Source organism: Harpia harpyja, chromosome Z (assembly GCF_026419915.1).
Source record: "Harpia harpyja isolate bHarHar1 chromosome Z, bHarHar1 primary haplotype, whole genome shotgun sequence".
Classification (NCBI taxonomy): Eukaryota; Metazoa; Chordata; class Aves; order Accipitriformes; family Accipitridae; genus Harpia; species Harpia harpyja.
In genome coordinates, this window is record NC_068969.1 from 44,512,181 (window position 1) to 44,532,122 (window position 19,942).

Below are 19,942 nucleotides of genomic sequence, written 5' to 3' on the forward strand. Positions count from 1 at the left end.
ACATTGTCCAATGGGCTTTAGAAAGGTGACCAGAATCTACACTGGGGAGAATGATATAAAACTTATCCAGAATAAAATACATAGAATATAAACTCTATGCTACCATATCATTACTTACAGAACCAACAGAATAATTCCTGCAAGTGCATGCCTCCTTCTGAAACAGTACATACTACAAAGTCTTAAGAGACTAGACAGACAAAACATTGATTTGAAGCTTGTTGTGTTGTACTGCTGCACATCAAACCCCATCTTTGTTTCAGATTGCGCTGTTCTTCAACACCAAGATTTAGATTTTATTGTTATGTCCTGTGATTACAATTAAGTTTTGGAAAAGTCATTTATATGTTACCTTGCACTGGAATAATAAGGGTTTCCTTCCTCCTCGAACCTCCTAATGATTGGCTCCTTCAAAGCTGCTTCGTCTGCCTCAGATAACTAAAAAAACAGGCAAATAAACAAACACAGATAAGATATTCTTTAATATCTTCTTCCACAATGACAGAAGAGCTTTATATGCAGCATCAAACTCAAAGAAACTGCCTAAATGACCTCCCCAAAGTTTATCCCCCTTTTTACACACAATTATCAATTTAGCATATTTGACAATGAAATTAAAGTACCACTTTTCCAAACGGATGGGTGGGAAAAGGAGAGTAAAAATATACTTAACTGAGTATAAGAATAATTGGGGATTAGCATGTTAAATATTACTGAAGCTACTGTAATGAATAAACCAAATTCTAAGTTGCCTTTGGCAAGTTTTTTTAATAAAACAAGTCTGTGCTATTCTAACACTGGGTTTCTCTATGATCCAGAGTGATCACCACTGTGATTCAGAAAATTTTCAAGTTTCTAACATATTTTACTGACATTAACTACAATTATTTTTCTCAAACTTCTTTCTGGGTATCATCTTTACTGAGAGGGTTGTCAGACATTGGAACAGGCTGCCCAGGGAACTGGTTCAGTCACCATCCCTGGAGGTATTCAAAAAGCACGTAGACGGGGTACTCCAGAACATGGTTTAGTGGGCATGGATGATGGTTGGACTCGATGATCTTGAAGGTCTTTTCCAACCTAAATGATTCTATGATTCTATGATCTTGTCCATCTCAGGGAGTTGGGAAATTAAGACAGAGAGAGAGGAGGGTGAATATATTGTATCCACAGAAAGCCCAAGTAAAGTGTAAAAAAAAAAGAACTGTTGAGATAACATGCACGTACCGCTTCATTACTATGAATAACTACCCATGATAAATACAAGCAATTTTAAGACATCACAATAAAATCACTTCTTACAGAATCAAGATGCCAGTATAAACATAAACCATGTAATTTAAAAAACACAGCAGAAAAGAGTGTACAGAGAAAACAGAAAAGATTATTAAACAAAATACCACTAATTTTCAATTAAAATGTTGAAATGAGTCCAAATCCTTTTTGAACCTCTACAGACTTCTGCTGTTATAAGTTTCATAATTCTCAGTCACTGAATAATTTGAAGATCAGCTTTCTATAAAACTGCCTACTTCAAAAATAATTGGAAAGACACTTTATTCTCACATACTCCTCCTCATACTCTCAAACCAGAGAGGATCCCTGGCTGCTCACCTTGAGCAAAACTAATAATCTGGTGCACAAGGCACAAAGATGATGATATGAGAAATACTCCTCTTTTTAAGCAAAGACAAGGAATGTCATGAATGATCACCACATTTAGAAGATGTAAACAATAACATTTCACAAATGCTTTATGTTTGTCAGTGCACTAGGTGGCATTGGGAGAACGATAGTTCATTGGTGTCTCACTCTGCAACATCCTTCCCTAGCTCACAAGTATGCAACTCCAGTAAAAGAGTAGATGATAATGACATTACTGCAAATGAAAGAAGAGAGACATACCTGTTTTCCCTCCCTTGCTTTTTGGTCCTTAGCTATTGTAGCTAGAACAGTGGCAGCTTGTTCCCCTCCCATCACTGATATGCGAGCATTTGGCCATACATAAAGAAATCTTGGACTGAAAAAATATATATTAAATATTAAAATAAGACATTGCCTTATTTCCTAGTAAAGAACTAATTCTCTCTCAGCTAAGAATTCATTTTTATGCCTGACAATCTTATAATGTATTGGTTTTTAAAGAATGCAAATTAACGTGCTTCAATGCTTGCAGCATTATGTTTGAAAATGTGAAAATTCTCATTTCCTATATTCAAGCACCTTAAAAATTTGTTTCTCTCTTTCTTGAGTCTCTTCACCCCTGCCCCCATGCCCTCCCCTTCCCAAATTTTTCTCTTTAAAAATATCACCAACAACTTCAACAGTATCAGGGACCTTGAAAAATGAAAAAACCATTTATGCGCATCATGTCCAAAGGGTCAAAAAAGTAAATCGTTAGGGGTTCTGCAAACATTACTCATAAAAACAGGCTCATTAAAGTGAACAAGAATTTTTTACACAAGCTGGTACTCTTCATATGAATGCAGAATAGAGGACCAGCCCATACTGCCTAATGATTGTTTAGGACTGTATAATTTTTCCTCCAAGAACTAAAATGGGAGAAAAGCATGTCAGCATGCACATTAGAAGCACATTATAAGATCTCTTCCATCACCTATTTCAAGGTTAATCATAAGCCTATCAATCTCTACAGGTTTGTCAGGTTGCTATTTTCATATGACCACTTATGACCATGACATTGAGAACTCCTGTTTTCCAAATAGCAGAACTTCTGCAAGTTTAGATAGTTTTTCAGAATGGTACTTCAAGGTTATGTTCTCTTAGTCTTACCTCCTGTCATAATTTAAAGTAACACTCACCTATATGCTCTTCCACACATCCCATAGTTTCCAGCTCCATAAGAACCACCAATAATCACTGTTATTTTAGGTACATTGGCACAAGCTACAGCAGTTACCATCTTTGCACCATCTTTTGCTATCCCTCCAGCTTCATATTCTCTACCAACCATGAAACCTGAAGAATTACAACATGAAAAAAAACCTCACTAGCTTTGTGTTATTATACTGTGCTGTATGTCATACCACGTGCTTTACAGCACATGCAGAAAAAACTGAAGAACAAATCATAAGGCAAGGCCTTCACCAGCTGCTGACAGGCTGATTTCAGAAGAGGCTGGAGATGTAGGTACAAGAAAGCACAGAAGATGCTATCTAAAAGCCACAGCCTCAACAGTTTACAGCAAAGCCTATGACATAGCAAAACTTCAAAATATTGAGCTTATTCACCTGTAATATTCTGCAAAAACACAATGGGAATATTTCTCTGGCAACACAACTGGATAAAATGTGTACCCTGTGGAGAGGAAAGAAAAAATAATAATAAAAAAAAGTAAGCCATGAAAAGTTGGATCAGTGAAGCTATCACTACCAGCACTTTGAAGTCTGTGGCATGTCTCCTTCCACTGAAGTCCATGGGAGTATTTGCATCATGAAGCTCTGTACTACTTCTGCTTCATCCAAAGACAACTGCAAAACATGCATTCACTCTAGCAGAAGTAAGAAAATGCCAAAAAATGTGTGAGTCCACGGGTAAAGCAGAAATAATATCCTTAAAAAGCATTACTGCTGATACTGAAAAGCTCAACTGTTTTGACTCAGCCAATAAGTAGTTAAACGACAGACGGCTTCACAGTGTGGCATCTGACATCGAGTTTTGTAAGACTGTGTCATGGAACTTAAGACAGCCAGAAAAAAATATCTCCTCATTTCCTGTACAAAAGAAAATTATTCTCTGAAATTGGGAAAGGCCCACATATACTATTTGCTTATGGCCCTGCCAATTGCTGTAACCTTTCTTTTTTCTCAGGGCAGATGCCCTCTCCCTATTTTCTAGGAAAAGACCATTTTCCTAGCAAATATACAAATAGTACATTCCAAGCTTCTGTTTCAACTAGAAACAATCTAAATCAATAAAGTCCCTCAGGCTATTTACACCCTGCTGGTAAAAAAACATGTATGTAGCACAGCAACTGGAAAAACCTCTAACCTATTCACAGTAAAAAACCAGCAAAATTTATGAAAACAAAAAAAGAAAGAAAAACCATAAAGCATAATCTTTAGCTAGCTTTTTCAGAGAAGCACTCGAAAAGCATAGTGATGATCACAGGAAAAAGATGTGTCACAACTCATTACAAAAATCGGTAAGGGAAAAAAAAGGAGTATTCTTAGATTATGATGCTTACAGAAGCAACATTATCAACAAAGGTCTCTCTAGAAGTGAAACAAGTGAAACTTGACCATCTCCTCTTACAGTACTGATATGCCAGCAAAAGTCAGCAGAGAAAGATTCCTTACATCTTTTTCATTGGTAGGAAAAAAGTTGAAGCACTAAATTATCAGCAAAATACTGAAAGTATTAGAAATATTGAAAGAGTTATTTTCAACTTGGAAATAACTGTGTTAAAACAAATGCTAACCGACAACAATGCCACTTACTGCAGTGCCCCAAGTTGAAACTATTCCTTCAGTACATGAAACTCAATTTTGTGTATTACTTTATTACAGCAATAAATCAAGTAAAATTACTTCCTTTCTCCAAATCTCTCATCAAGGCTTCCTTTTTCCTATAGATTTTCAATACTGATTTCCTCACCATTAGTTTGAGAAGCCTGCTAGAATAAAACTACTATATATAATTGCTATTACAAAAAATTCAACTGACAGTAGTTTTTTGAAGAAATAAAGAACTAAGCCAAACAACACAGAACAAGGTAAGTAATCACTCTGCCATACCCAGAAACTCTTTATCACCACCAATCCTCCAAGCCCAATCTGTAAAGCACTGTTAGCCATAATGCAATCACAATATTCCATCAAAGATGCCCTTTAATTCACAAAACAGGTTCACAGATTTTTATGAGACTGCCCGTGTTTTCACTCATTAGTCTAAGCCAGGAGCTGCTGCAGCAAAGTATGAAAATTAAATCTCTGGTAAACCAATGAACCGAGTACTGGAATCCAGGTTTGAAAATTTCCAAATTGTTATTACAAAAACAATGATGTGGTTTATTGTAGTACTTCACAGTGAAGGTTAGGAATTATAACTAATAGGGTATTTTATGCAATCATTATAGACTTTTCTTGTAATAGCTGTAAGTTTCAGGATATACTATTTCAATTGTGTTGTAGTCACACAAATGCAAATGCTTTTTTTCTAACTAAATTTCCCTATTGACCTACCTCTTTTGTATCAAAAGAATCTACAGAACAATGTTTCTAAAATATGGTCAATTATTTTTACATTTTATTAAGCTATTTCATGTTTACATGAAAAATGTGGAGCTGGTCCACTTCCATTAAAAAAAGTTCCTAATTTCAACAGCAAGTTGCCCACCAGAGTTTTGTTTCTCAATGGCAAAGAAGCTAATAATCTATTTATTTACCTTTTTTGCTGACTCTGAGAAAAGAACTCCATTGTTTCCAATAATTCCTACCGGATAACCAAATATTCTTGCAAATCCTGAAGGAGAAAGACAAATTTTCAAATTTTCACATATATTTTTTTTATCATAGCACAGCTATATTTTAGCATAGCAGATAAAGGTAACACTTTCTCTTGGTAACAGAAACTGCTGTTCTATTGAAGAAAAACATTATTAAAAATATCAGTGGGTGACCCAGACAGAATGAATCCAACTATAAAACCAGTAGGAACATACACAGAATAAATACAATACAATATAATACAATACAATATAATACAATACAATATAATACAATACAATATAATACAATACAATATAATACAATACAATATAATACAATACAATATAATACAATACAATATAATACAATACAATATAATACAATACAATATAATACAATATTTCTAAATACCTGTAATTAAAGTATCCCCATACAAGGCTTTGAATTCATTAAATTTACTTCCGTCTACAATTCTAGCAATGACCTTAAGAAAAAACAGAAAAATAAAATGAAATTCCTAACCCTTCAGAGTTTTTAATTTGTTTAGAAGGAAAGACCATGCTAACATATAACTTAAAATAAATGCTTTCCATTTACACAGCATCAAGCAGCCCACCTTATAAACAGTCTGCATGGCAGGCAAAGCCCGTTTACTTTTTAAAGTGTGATTTACCTACACGTTTATAAAAAATGGCATTTCAAGATTAAGAATATTCTAACCAAACAGTTTAATTATACAGGAACAAAGTTTTCCTGACTAGTTAAATTTCAAAGAAAAACTGCCACCTCTGGTTGTATTAAACATTAATCAACAGACTCACATTTGTAAAGAGAAAAACATATATAGCCATGAGTCACTTTCTTAGAGATTTTATTTTCAGCTTTGCTTAAGTTTGTGACATATGAAAATAACAAAGATCTGTTCTGAAGTTTCTCTGAGATGCAAAGGAGCCATTTTATACAAATATAGATCCACTGCTAGCAAGACATTTGCCAGAAGATATTTATTTCAACTTTAAAAAAACATAAATCCAAGCTATTACAACTTTCGAGAGCATAGTGTGAGACTCAATAAATGTGTTCATCTTTTTTTCCCTTAATGGAAAGCAAATCCTAGTAATTTCTGACAAAGTATTTTAGGAAAGGTACATACTAAGACTCTTCCTAAAATAAATACTTGGTTGGTAGTGAAAAAGGGTCTGAATATGGGATCTACGCAAAATATGAGAAAGGATGAGGTCTCGGATGAAGGTACCAAGGCAAATAATTACACTAGACTTGCAGTAGAGTACAGTAGTCTCCATATGCGGTTGGGAGAGCACTAAATTGCTTAGCATGCTTATACTCCATAAATTTTTAAATATTTGATCTTTACTTTCACAGGATTAACGGAAAAAGAAAGCTATCACATCACTCAGCAAGTCTATAGAATGCTTTGCCAACGCAAAGCTCCCTATTTTCTGGCAGCTTTTTCAGAATGTTACCAATCTCTCATCCTTCTTAAAAGTATAACCAAAAAAAATTATATTTTCAACATGTCATTGCCATTGCAATGGATCCACTGGACAAAAATACTAAAAAATACGTTAGAACACTTCATGAAATTAAAATACTCACTATATATCCCAAATCAGATTTCTGTAGACAAACTATGATGATATAAAGAGTGATTTCCTGCAAGAAAAGCCAGTGCATGCATGTATGGGCATGTGGATCCTGCATTTATATTCATACCTCTTTGACATCAAAGTTTCTTTTTAGCTGGTCGCCAACTATTCCATATATTTCATCAGCAGGAAATAAAGGTTCTTCTGATGGTTCTATGGTAACCTGTAGCAATTTAACAAAACAATTTACACAACAAAGGAATTATTAGTCCACGTTATGACTTAAAACCCCAAACAATTAACTTGCCAACTGCTTTGAGCACAGTCTTCTCTTCATCAACCACATCAAAATGCCTGTACTGGCTTGTCCTCATTTTGCATAAAGATCAAGTTTCTTAAACTGAAGGTTGTTAACACTTTCACACTTACTGTTACCTTTGATTCTACTCCTGCATATAGCTCCATAGGTGCTCCACTTCCATGTTACCAAAAATTAAGCATGTCCTCCCATTTGCTCACTTTCCCCCTGTGTCCTATTAGGCAGGTATTATTATGAAGAACTGATGAAGATTTTTGCCACGCAACTGAATAGAACATCTTGCCTTCCTTCAGCTGCTAAGCTTTTAATCTTCCGTTCACGCTCTTGCATCTCCTACCAAAGCAAATTCAGGAAATTTCTTCCCCATATGCCATCCTGTTTGCTACAAGGAAATTTTAAATCAATACAATACAATAACATGATTTAGGTCTATCCCCTTAGTTTTATACCTTTCATTAATAATCACAGAAAATGTGTGTTCAAAAAGGTGTTTTAGCAGCTATCTAGTTCTAAGTCCATGGGAATTATCATGTGGGCTTAAAATTAAGCTAAGCACCTTGCAAGACTGGGTTAATCTTAAAGTGCAATTCCGTGATTCTGAAGCACTGTTCTAGTTTCTTCACTCTTGCATGTAATCCCAGTGATTTTATTGGGAATAATGCAGCAGGAATGTAATTGCAGAACTGAAACATTAGAGAAATCTTTAAGGATAAGAACCGTAACTTCCATTTTCAAATGTCTAAAGTCAGAGACAAAAAATGTATTGTACAAATCAGGAGAAGAAAAGCATTCCTAATTTAACAATGCAGTGTTTACAGATTCTACATACTTACTCCTACTTTCTTTTGGAGATTTAAACTTCTCACAGCTTTCCTTGCTAGATGAAGTGCATGATTGTCATCCAAAGCATAATGATCTGTTACACCAGATTTTCTGTATATAAATAGCAGTAGCAATAAGACGACTTAATTAAAAAATCTGACAATGAAAACTTGAGGTTTTAAAAACTTCTAAGACCTTAAAAGTTTTATCTTTATCTTTAAAATATAGATGCTACAAGACAGCTCTCCATGTTTTGTTATGAAATCACTTTCAAAATTGAACCCATGCCTGAACTTTTCTTTGAAACAGTGTATTCAAGTTATCAGACATGACATAAAAGAGCAACTCTAGGAAGTAAAAAACCTAAATGACAATATAAAAGATGGCAAACACTGTTCCAATGGAAATTAAAATTAATTTGAAATTATAAAGAAAACATGTTTACAGAAGTGTTACAAACTGCCCTTAAAAATAATTCTTTATTCACTTCAGTAAATTGAAATAAAAATTAAGCATTTGTTGTACAGTAATACTTAACTTACTGTACAGTAATACCTTTGTTTACTGTTCTTTTCATGTTAGAACTTGAAAGTGCATAGTATTGTTTTGTAACAAGTATTCTCTTACAAAAAACACAGAGTATTTTCTTCTTGTTTGTAAGTTTGAACTGGCAGTAAGAAAGACACAATCTGCAAAATATATTATCTTTGTCAATGTGTATTAATCTATTAACACTCAGCATTAAACAGTATAGAAAAGTCCTCCATACTATGCGTGATGCTGCAGTACATTAGACACATAGTATTTTAAAGTAGTAAATGAAGGAAACAAGATCCTAACTAGAGTAACATAAGGTAACTATGCTACTCTAACAACAAAATGATTCATCACCACCAGATAAGGACACAGAAAATCTTAATTTTTAAAATCTAAATATAGTTTAAAGAAGACCTAAATATAAATTGATTAAAATAAAATAAAATAAAATACACCCTGTTAAACTCTAAAGGATGGAAGAAATTAACTCTGGGAAAATATTTCTTTAAACCTGCAGTGAAGATCTGCCCCTCCAAGATCCTCTGCTGATACCTCTTCACCTGTCGCTGCTTTAACCTACCGCAAGGAAAGGAAAATGAGCTTTAGAGTTGACGCTTGTCTTGCATTAATACTTATACTGGCTTAGTTATAGCAATAAAAGAGTTCTTTACAAAATGCTTCTTCATTAATATTTCCTCATTTACTCTCCCTCAGAGCACTTAAAATGTGACAACACAGAATCTTGTCAGAATTACTTAATTTCTCTGATTTTGCATCCTTATTCTAGCATTAATATGTAGTTTTTATTGAGAAAGATTCCCCACTTACTGTTGTATTTATTGCTGTGTCCATTATTACTGTGAGTATGCTTACGCACCCTTTAGATTTATGAACATGCCTTTTCACAAAAAATTACCGCTTAACAAGCAATTTCAAACATGATACTTTCCTGCATTGTTTCAAACAAACAGTATCTCAGTTGAAACTTAGCATTCTTTGAATTTGCTTTCTCTACACAAACTCTTCTTCTGTGAATTTTAACTTACTTATTTAAATATTAACCATAAAACAATCATTAGCAGTTTTTATTTTCTAAATCTTCCACTAAACACACAATAATTTAGTAAGAGTAATTTTCTTTTAAAAAGCTTATTAATGGCATAAAACTGTTTGGATCAAGAATGTCTCCGTAAAAATACCTGCAATGCACAACCTAAATCCTAGATCTGTCAAATCTTAGACCTGACAGGATAATTTGAGACTGAGTGAACTCCTCCTTAAAACAAAGCAGTATCATTTACTGCATGGTAAAAAAAACCCTTGATGCATTTCCACTCTACTGTAACTGCTTTGAAAAGGATTGCTTGCAAGCTGGTGAAACCATTATTCATCACGTACAGAGAGTACAGAGGCAGTGTAAGAGACAAGGGAAGATGAAACTATCATCACTTCCAAAACAGATTTCAGTTTCCAAGTTTCATGCCTAAAACTGAAGCACACTAAACATGTGTGTATATATATATATGTACACACACATACACACACACTTCCAAACTGTCAGATCTGTAAAATTAACTACAGATATTTCTTCACTAGTAGGATTTTTGCTTTAAATTTGAATGGCTACCCATGTAATATGAAGGTGTGGTACTCTGATAGTAATTAATGAAAAGTTTCTGTCAGACATATAATTGAGTCTTCATTAAACAACCAACAGAAGAACATACTTTTAAGAGAAATTAGGAAAAATTTCTTCACTGAAAGGGTTGTCAAGCACTGGAACAGGCTGCCCAGTGAAGTGGTTGAGTCATCACCCGTGGAGGTATTTAAAAGCCGTGTAGATGTGGCACTTAGGGACATGGTTTTGTGGTGGACTTGGCAGTGTTAGGTTTACAGCTGGACTCAATGATCTTAAAGGTCTGTTCCAACCTAAATGATTCTATGACTCTGTTCCATGATTCTGTGAAATAATTCTATACATGTCTCTTTACACATCTGACACAGTATGGAGCTGTAACATATTGTGATTCTGTGACTACTGCAGAACTTCGAACAAATCTGAACAGAGCACTGACTTCCCTTAGCGCAGAAATCTAGACAGTCATTTTAATAAACTTTACAAAAATGGCTTTTTTTCCTCTTCAGCAGAGATGAAGTCTTCCTTCTCCAAATCACAGAATCGGAGTTGTGGAGTCTGTTAGCCACCCCAGGAGACTGTCTAGTTTAACTCCCCTGCTCAAAGCAGGGTTAACCAGAGGAGGTTGCTCATGATCATGTACAGTCAAGTTTTTAGTATCTCCAAGGATGGAAAGACTCCACAGCCTCTCCAGACAACTTGGTTCAGCATGACCACCTTTGCAGTAAAAAAAGTGTTTTCTTGCATCTAAATAGAATTTCCTGTATTTCAGTCTGTGCCCTGTAGCCTCTTGACCTGTCACTGGGCACCAGTGAGAAGCCTGGCTCTACTACCTTTACTTCCCCCTGCAAGGTATTCATACACATGGATAGATTCCCCCTGAGCCATCTCTTCACCAGGCTGAGAAGTCCCATCTCTCTCAGCCTCTCCTCATATCACAGATGCTCCAGTCCCTTCATCATCTCCACAGACCTTCACTGACTCACTCCAGCATGTTCATGTCTTTTTTGGTCTGGAGAGCCCAGAGCTGGACCTAGCACCCCAAATGTGTCTTATGAGGGCTGAGTAGATGGGAAGGATCACCACCCTTGACTTGCTGGAAACACTCTCCCTAATGCATGACCAGGATGTTGCTGGCTGCCTTGGCTGCAAGGGCACATTGCTGGCTTATGTTCAACTTGGTGTCCACCAGGACCTACAGTGCCTTCTTCTGCCAAGCATCTTCCCAACTGGTTGGTGTCCCAGCCTGTTCTGGTGTCCAGGATTATTCCTTCCAAGGAGCATTTCCCTGCTGTGTTTAACTTCAAAAGGTTCTGTTCAGCCCCCTTTTCCAGCCTGTTGAGGTACCTCTGAAAGGCAGCACAATCATCTGCTCTGTTAACCACTCCTCACATGTTTTTATCATCTGCGAATTTGCTGATGGTAAACTTTGCACCATTGTCCAGGTCATCAATGAAGATGTTAAACAGTATTGGTCCCAGTACTGACCTCTGAGGTATGCCACCAGTGATGGACCTCCAGCTTGAGCGCAGCAGTTCAGCCAGTTCTCAGACCGTCTCACTGCCCATTTACCCAGTCTGTACTTCATCAGTTTGTTGAGGATATTACGGAAGACAGTATCAAAAACCTTGTCAAAGCCAACATAAATAACATCCACTGCTCTCTCTACTTCCACAGAGCCAGTCATCTCAGCATAGGGGACTATCAGTTTGGTCAGGCCTGATTTCCCCATTTTAAATCCATGCTCACTACTTGCAGTCACCTTCTTGTCCATAGTGTTTTTGGAAATAGCTTCCAGGATTATTTGCTCCATCACCTTCCCAGGTACTGCAGTGCAAGAGCATTCTACAAACCGTAGTTTAAATAGTACTGACTTTCTTGAAGTTCATTAAATTCTAACAGACTGCAAATAGAGCCTTGACAAGATATGTGGGGATTTTTAAATAAATCCCATTTCAAGCTACTTCAGCTAGCAATCAGGAGAAATCAACCCAAACTTTAGATAACATGTACGTTTCCCACAACAGATCAGGCTGACGTGTAGAAGAGTCCCCAGCACATAAATATACATGAATTTGACAAACTTACTGCTTTTTACCAGACTTTCCTTCACTGCTGAGCACAGACTACCGAGATCTATCTGTTCATGAAGTCATCACCCATCACCTTTCTAAAAAGAAGGCCAAGGAAACTTGCACTTTAGACTTTGGACTGTACCTGCAATTAACTTTTTTTGGCATACATGTCCCAAGACTAATTATAACTAACATCAGGGGTTTTCTTTCACTTCCTTACGATGTTTTATTTTAGGCAGGCAAGTGATAAAATCCAATCCAATTTTCTTCGTATAGGAAAGACATTTGGGGGAACAGAGCATACACAATAATAACTACAATACCTGCTACAACATGGAATGGAAGTTTCTATGGGAGTCTGAAGTAATTTTGATGCTTAGAGAAAGGCAAGCAAAATATTTTCAGTGAGAATACGAAAAGGTCTACCGAACAGAAAAGCTGACAGGTAGTGATATTAAAGTTTGATCTATACGCACAAAGATAAGGATCATTACATCTGCAGGTTGCTAAGGAACAAATTAAATTGGAGGACAGTTGTGATATCTTCCTCTGGAAATGGTGAAAAGTTTCTGTCCTTTCTAACTTCACAACAGCCTTGCAGTCACTGACTTGCCTAGCCAAGTCTTCCCTTTGAGACCTGACTCAGGCCACTCTTTTTCAGCTGCCTATCCTGGCAAAAGTCTCCTGTACTACATCTCAGTGATACACACGTATGACCTAAATTCCCTTGCGAAGTTAAATGATTACCATCCTCTTAGAGCAAGAGTCTGGCTCCCTTTTTTTCAGCTTCCTAGCCAGCTTCCTGGGTAGTACTGGGTATTAGCTGTCTTATTTTGTACCTGCTTAATGCTGGAGCTTGAAAGAAACTGGCTTTGAGTAAGCTCTCCAGGACACATTACTCAGTGCACCCAGTGGGTCTCCCAGGGTCTGATGAACCTCTCCAGCTAAAACATAGCTCCAAGCAGAATCACTCAAGGTGCACAGGACTCCCCAGTACTCTTGCCAGTCAAAATGCCATGTCAGAAGAGCTGAGTTTGCTCAGGTCTTTCAGATTTACTAGCTGAACTTCTGCAACAAATTACTCTGAACCTGAGCAAGCCCCAGAGGCAGTACTGCCACTTTCTATGCCACTGGCTCTAAGCTAAAGAACTGTGCTGGACTTAGACAGGGTTTGTGCTTAAGACAGCTCAGGTATTCCTGCAACCACGGCAGTTACTTGTAACACAATAACCAAACTAGTAAGAGTCTGACATAAAAGTTAATGTCTTTCATCGTCCTAATTTCCTTATCTCAATAAAAAGATGCATGAATCACCCAATGTTACTCACTCAACTAATATCTTCATTCACATTTATGCTACTTTTCATCAAGAAACTCCTAATATATAAATTACAGTGATAAATTTACAGAAAATCGCTTAATTTTGAGGGAAGATTTGTCTTTGTTTACCTATAAACAACAAGCTGAAAGAGACTAATAAAGGTAAAAAGGAACTGAGACCTAGGTAAGGCACTTGAAACAATTACTGCCAAAGAAATTCCAACAAAGCAATTCTAGATTTCTAAATTCTAATGAGCAGTACATAAATTAACGTTAAATGACATAGTTGCTATTAATTACTTCATCTGCTTTTGCTGATTACTTTATTCTTCTTGTCAACTTGGAAAGCATCCACTGAAATAATAAAATAATTCAAGCTAAATGTGTTATTTTATTATGGCAGACAACAAAATATCTTTGTACTTATAGGTGTGTGTCCCCCCCCCACTGCTTTTGATATGCCAGTTACATTCTGAATTTATTTAAGATGTTCTGGAACAGTAATTAGCATTTACCAGCCATAGAAAAGTATGTCTGCATAAATTATAGGACTTTTTTTTTTTTTTTTTTTTTTTTTTAAGATGCTCAAGGATTTAAAATCCATCTATACATTGAACTTTGGAAGAAAAAAAGGGGTATAAAATGCTAAATCAACTTTTAGCATCAAGATGACACAGTGAGGAAAAAAACACCCTAAAGCAAAGGAAAAGAATGAAATGCAAAATCATACTGTGGAAATGAGAGCAGTGCTATGCAAGTGAACACTAAATGACATCACAGGTAAGTTCTTCATGCTTTTAAGGAAATTAACACAATCATGCCTTAGGAAATGGTTAACGAAAAAATCTGTCAGTGGTTGTCTTCCTGTAGTTTAGGGGACCTGCTACATTTTCCCAGTATCTTAAGTGGTGGAGAGAAGTGACTTCCAGCAAAACTCCCCCTCCTCCGTTACTACAGCAATTTAGTGGAGCAGTATCTTCATCAACAATACTGTTACAAACTGATTTCTCCATTTAGGCCTGCTCAAGTTGGAAGGACGTTCGAGAGACATTTGATTTGCACTTGGCTTTGTCACAGGAAGCACACCTCCAAGTTCCCAAAAAACTATATCCAAAACAGAGCCAACATGCTGCCTCAGACCAGTTTGTTCAATGAGACAAATATTTGACTATTTCAGCAAAGCAAGTTTATCCAGTCAGACTTCATTGAGACCAGAATAGTTGTGCTGGGTGCTGCCCCACCTGTTACCTCTAGCACTAACATAACATCTACTACTGGAAATTTCTTTCTTCTCGTAAAGCTTGTGTTAAGTAAAATAATCTTTGTCAGCAAAGATTATTATTTGTATCGGTATAAAACTGAGCCTATGCTAGAACATACACTGGTACAGCTGTTTTTAAAAAAATAAACCCCACTCAGGCACTCCCTTTCCTGTTGGAACCAAGCTACAATTTTAAAGCTGTCTTATGCTGGAATATTTTGCACAGTCACATGAGTTCTACAACAAAGCAAGTTTTAATTCACAGGAGTTCTTCAGTTTCCTTAGAAACAATTTCCTTACTAAGAAAGTTAGAAAATGATGACAAGCTCTGTCGTAAGTCCTTTGTCTGTAAACTGGCATATAGTTCAGTCCTGCTCTTAAGTTCTCTATCTTGACTCTGAGATATAATATACATGCTTTTCATTTTTTTTATTTCAAGTCAAACCTAGACACTGCATAATTGAATATAGAAAGCATTTTTATAATTTAAAATGTGCAAGGCAAAAGCAATACTATAAAAACACCTTAACAAAGTTTGATTTATATATACACCTTTAACAGATAGAAAAGATTTAATTTAAGATGGAAACATTCAGATATACTTAAAAATTGCAAACTAATCGACATAATATCTGGAACTATCTCACCAAGAAAGGTCTCAATAGTTTAAGCTGTACAACTGTCAGTAGCACAAATATTTGGGGGCTATGTTACTAGAAAATTCTGTATCCTTACCAGTGGTGGCCCTCCCAGGAATATTGTTCCCTGTTTGCCAACAATAATACTTTCATCAGCCATGGCAGGTACATATGCTCCTCCTGCCGTACAGGATCCCATTACTACTGCTATCTGTTGGGAAGACAAAAACCACAAGATAATTAATTGTCCAACCCTTAAAAATAGCAAATGCGCATGCTAGTATTATATATTGTACTGATTTTAATACAGGTTCTGGGAGAGCACTGAAAGATTATTTTTGCCTGACAAAGCAACCTTTTTATTTATGTTTTAGCTTTTCTTCAAAAAGATAGGGAATCTCTCTAGTTTTCAGTAGTCTCTTAAACTATGATCTTCAGGCCACCTTGCAGGAAAATCCACATATGAAGTACCACGAGCTATGTATGTGAAATATTTGAAGAGGTGCATGTTCTACCATGAAATTTGTTTTTATTGATGAACGGTAAAAGGTTGAAACCTACAGGTTGCTCCTGGTATTTACACTTAAGTCAGACCTTCGGTTGTTGCTTATTGGCTTAATTTCACCAACATTAACATCCTTTGAAGAAAACTCCTCACATCTGCTAGTACATAATTTCAGTTCTTCAAGGGATCAACTCATTAACTCTGTCCCTTCAAGGCGTGTTGAGTATCTCGTTACAGGCTTTAGCACAAATAATCTCTGCTTCATCCTTATGCCTAATTTTGAGATGAACATCTATCCAATGAACATTTCCTACCAGTAATATTTTTGTGACACTTTTACAAAACTGACTTGACCTCAGACACCATGAATACTGTAGCAGCATATGATGGTGAAAGTGAAGTTTCTCACTTAACTTGTCCTTCAGGGGAGCTCCTCCAAAGACCCTTTCAAAACAGCTTGTGAAGCAGAAGAAATGGAATAGTTATATGGAAAAGGCAGACAGTAAGAAAGTAATTGTCTAATCTATTGCTTTCTTTCACAACCACAACTGCAACCCCCCACAAACACAAAATAATGTTCTTTTGTGTTAACTTTGTTTGGAAATATTTCTAAAGCAACTTCAGGTAGTGTTCTGTGTTAAATAATAATTTAATGTTTGTTCTTAAAAGAAAACAGACCACAGAAATAAAGCTTCCAAATCACATTACCTGTACCTAAAGCAGGAGTAGATGAACTATGTCAACCTGCTATCATCAAATCAAACAGCTTTTTCAGCAAACGGTTTTCAGTATCTTAAACTGTATTCAGAGTCACATGATTAATCTGCAGTATTTCTGTTGTGCATTTAATAAATACCTCCAGGTAAATACAAAGATAAAACAAGCCTCTAGCAATGGAAGAAACCTGGGGAAAAAGTTCATTTGATTTTTTTCCCCAGGATTTGTGGTTTTTTCCTTAATTTTTTTTCTTAATTTTACCTGGCTCATGCTGAAAAATGTGCCTGCATTTAAACTTTAACTCCTCAGGTGTTACTTTTTCCAATATATAAACTGGAATATGTATATATTGGAAAAAACCAAAATCTACTTGTCAAATAGCACAACCTCAAATTCCTGACTAATGTACTACTTCCTGACTTCATTCTTTGAATTACTGCATAGGAAATTACTTAAGAGCACAATAAAAATCAACAGTTCTGAATGCATATGCAGTATTTCATACCCACTGATCAGCTCCCCGTTGTATCCATGCAGCATATGAGTGTGACAGCGCTTAGGAAATGGCTAATGAGAAAATAATCATAGCTTTCTGATTCACAGCCATACAGACATCAATGCAATTTAAAGCTGCAGTAGGAGTATAATAAATTAGTCACAGGTAAAAGTGGAGGGGGAAATTAAAAGCACCATAAGCAACTGGAAAAAGGAGAAAAAAGGAAGCACTTTTAAGGGCAGAATTGAGAAGGGCTGATGAACTGAAGAAACAGACCTTCAGGAAGGCCACAACAAAGAATAGCAGGTAGAAAACTAACAACATACAGACTCCAATGTCAGAAGAATAAACCAGAATGGAAATCAGAGGGAGCATAATTTCCTAACACCATTTCCTAATGAAACATCCTCTCAAACATGGAAGATGATTCTCATGCCTTGAATAAAAGCATGAGAAGGAAAACTTAACTGTATCGCTGTACTGATGAACTTTTGCTTGCTTGAACAACTTCGAAACTTTGGTATGTACGAATAAGATAAGAAAACCTTGAGCTTTGTCAACAGTATGTGCCAAGGCGCCAATAGACAAAAGGCCTTGGGCCCCGATGTGCATCAACAGACAAGAAGCCTTCGGTCCTGCTGAGTTTTTGTAATTAAAACCTGCCAAGGTCAGCTAACTAGGAAAAAGAGATGACCCACACTGCACATGCCCAAAGGGCGGACACTATGTAAATGATAACATGAATATGCATATGTCTAGAATAATATAAGATTTGTTTGCTGTAGGTAATGGTGTGCATGATAGGTGGAGCGATCCCCTGTGCACCCAGCGCTGCAATAAAGAATGCCTGCTTCCTAAAACTCCAAAACCGAGTCTCAGAGAGTTTCTTTGACTGTCTTTTTCAGTAACAATTCTAGTTATCACAGTCTGTTAGCACAGAATCAATAGCAGATTTACAAATGTTAATAGTGGCTTTTCGAAATGAAACAAAGGACAGAAACATCTCCCAAACAAAATACACACGTATTACATCCTTTAAATGAAGGAAGCACTTCAGTATAACACTTTTCCCAGTCTTCTATAAATATTTTAAGAAAGGTAAACTTTCATCAGTGTCATACCAAGAAAACTAAGCTTTCATCAGTGTCATAACAAACAGAAGCGTGTTTTATTAAAAGGCAAATCTTTCCTACATTTAGTTTTTATTGTATAGAAGTACAATGCTAGTCTTAATGCAACACTGTGTGGTAATCAAAATAAAAACAAATTCAACTTGATAAGGAACTTTACAAATACATTAATGTTGTTTCAAGATATTTACGAAAACACCAGCATGACCTTAGGACCAGGCATATCTAGAAAGGTCCTGCCTAACATCAGTAATTCCAGCCTTGCAAACTGGGTTTACATATTCATCTTTGACATAACATTAAAAAACCACTACTCCCATACCACACGATTGGAGTCTCTGGCAAAAATAAGGCTTACCAAAACTTCTCCTAAAAAGATAATTCTGCAAAACAGCCCTGTGACCATTTCCTTTGACACTTGCTGTTCCACAAAAATGCTGGGACCAATTTTACTCACACGTATAAATCTAAAGTACAACCTAGACTTTCAGTGACTCTGCAGGATGGTTAGCTTGTAAACTGTCTTTTTTCCTAAATATTTTTAACTAAACAGTGCTTTTCATCTGGAGACCTAGCTAATCACTACAATTGCTCCACTTTTATGGTTGGAAAGAAGAGAACTGCAGAAGTTAAATTATGTCAGACTTTCTAAAGAGATTTAGTGTATTGTTGTATTCTTCAGCCTTGGATTTCTCTGGAGGCAATGGATTTCAGGATTCTTTGGTAGACAAAAAGATGTTTCAAGAATTGAAGTCTGACTTGCTTCCAAAATGTGCCAAAAAGGCAGCAAGGTAACAAATGCAGTTTACTCAAAAATCATGCAAAGCCAATGTCTGCCATGTAAGGAGGAGTCAGATAGAATACTGTATCCTTGACCGGTGCATCTGCTTCACGTTGAACAGAAGTATTAGCTTCTATTTCCTCCTTCTGGACTAGGAGATTCAAACAAGCACAGCTTCTCACAGAGAATAAATAAAAATGGTTCCAGCCCAACCATGCCTCTCAATGACAGAGGCTGGTAAAAATGAAGAAGATAAAGTCTTATTTCCACTTTACATTAAGATTGAGTTCAACAGTAAAGTATGTCAAAACAATATGTTAGTGAAATACTTCCATGACAGTACTCAGATGAAACAGCAAGTTAGCCAGACATTTACTCTGCTTGAGGATCCAACACCTATTTCTAAGCCTAATGTTCTAACACAATTTTTCTTCTCAGGTGGAATAACCTGAAAATCTCCTTCACCTTCTTTCATCCAGCCAATATAAAGTGATAGGCATTGAACTGACAACTACATCTAGGAACAGGCTCTTGAAATTAAGATAATTCAGCAAAAACACCAGCTCACTGCTCAGCAGTCAGAAAAATCAAAGATGTTAGAACAACTGGCAAAGGAATACAAAAGAGAATAGTGTATATCATTATGCT

At 36.1% G+C, this 19,942-nt stretch overlaps 1 protein-coding gene across 2 annotated transcripts in view; it reads right to left on the minus strand.

The window, feature by feature from the left end:
• Positions 1 to 19,942, minus strand: part of MCCC2 (methylcrotonyl-CoA carboxylase subunit 2) — a 43,346-nt gene that overhangs the window by 9,941 nt on the left and 13,463 nt on the right. For both annotated transcript variants that reach the window (XM_052777959.1, XM_052777960.1), the window contains exons 7-16: positions 15,763 to 15,876; positions 9,247 to 9,311; positions 8,210 to 8,309; positions 7,185 to 7,280; positions 5,862 to 5,934; positions 5,408 to 5,484; positions 3,252 to 3,318; positions 2,823 to 2,979; positions 1,906 to 2,020; positions 353 to 438 (exon numbers count right to left, since the gene is read on the minus strand). In XM_052777959.1, coding sequence (XP_052633919.1) covers positions 353 to 438; positions 1,906 to 2,020; positions 2,823 to 2,979; positions 3,252 to 3,318; positions 5,408 to 5,484; positions 5,862 to 5,934; positions 7,185 to 7,280; positions 8,210 to 8,309; positions 9,247 to 9,311; positions 15,763 to 15,876 — 950 coding nt within the window. The remainder of the gene's footprint in view (positions 1 to 352; positions 439 to 1,905; positions 2,021 to 2,822; positions 2,980 to 3,251; positions 3,319 to 5,407; positions 5,485 to 5,861; positions 5,935 to 7,184; positions 7,281 to 8,209; positions 8,310 to 9,246; positions 9,312 to 15,762; positions 15,877 to 19,942) is intronic.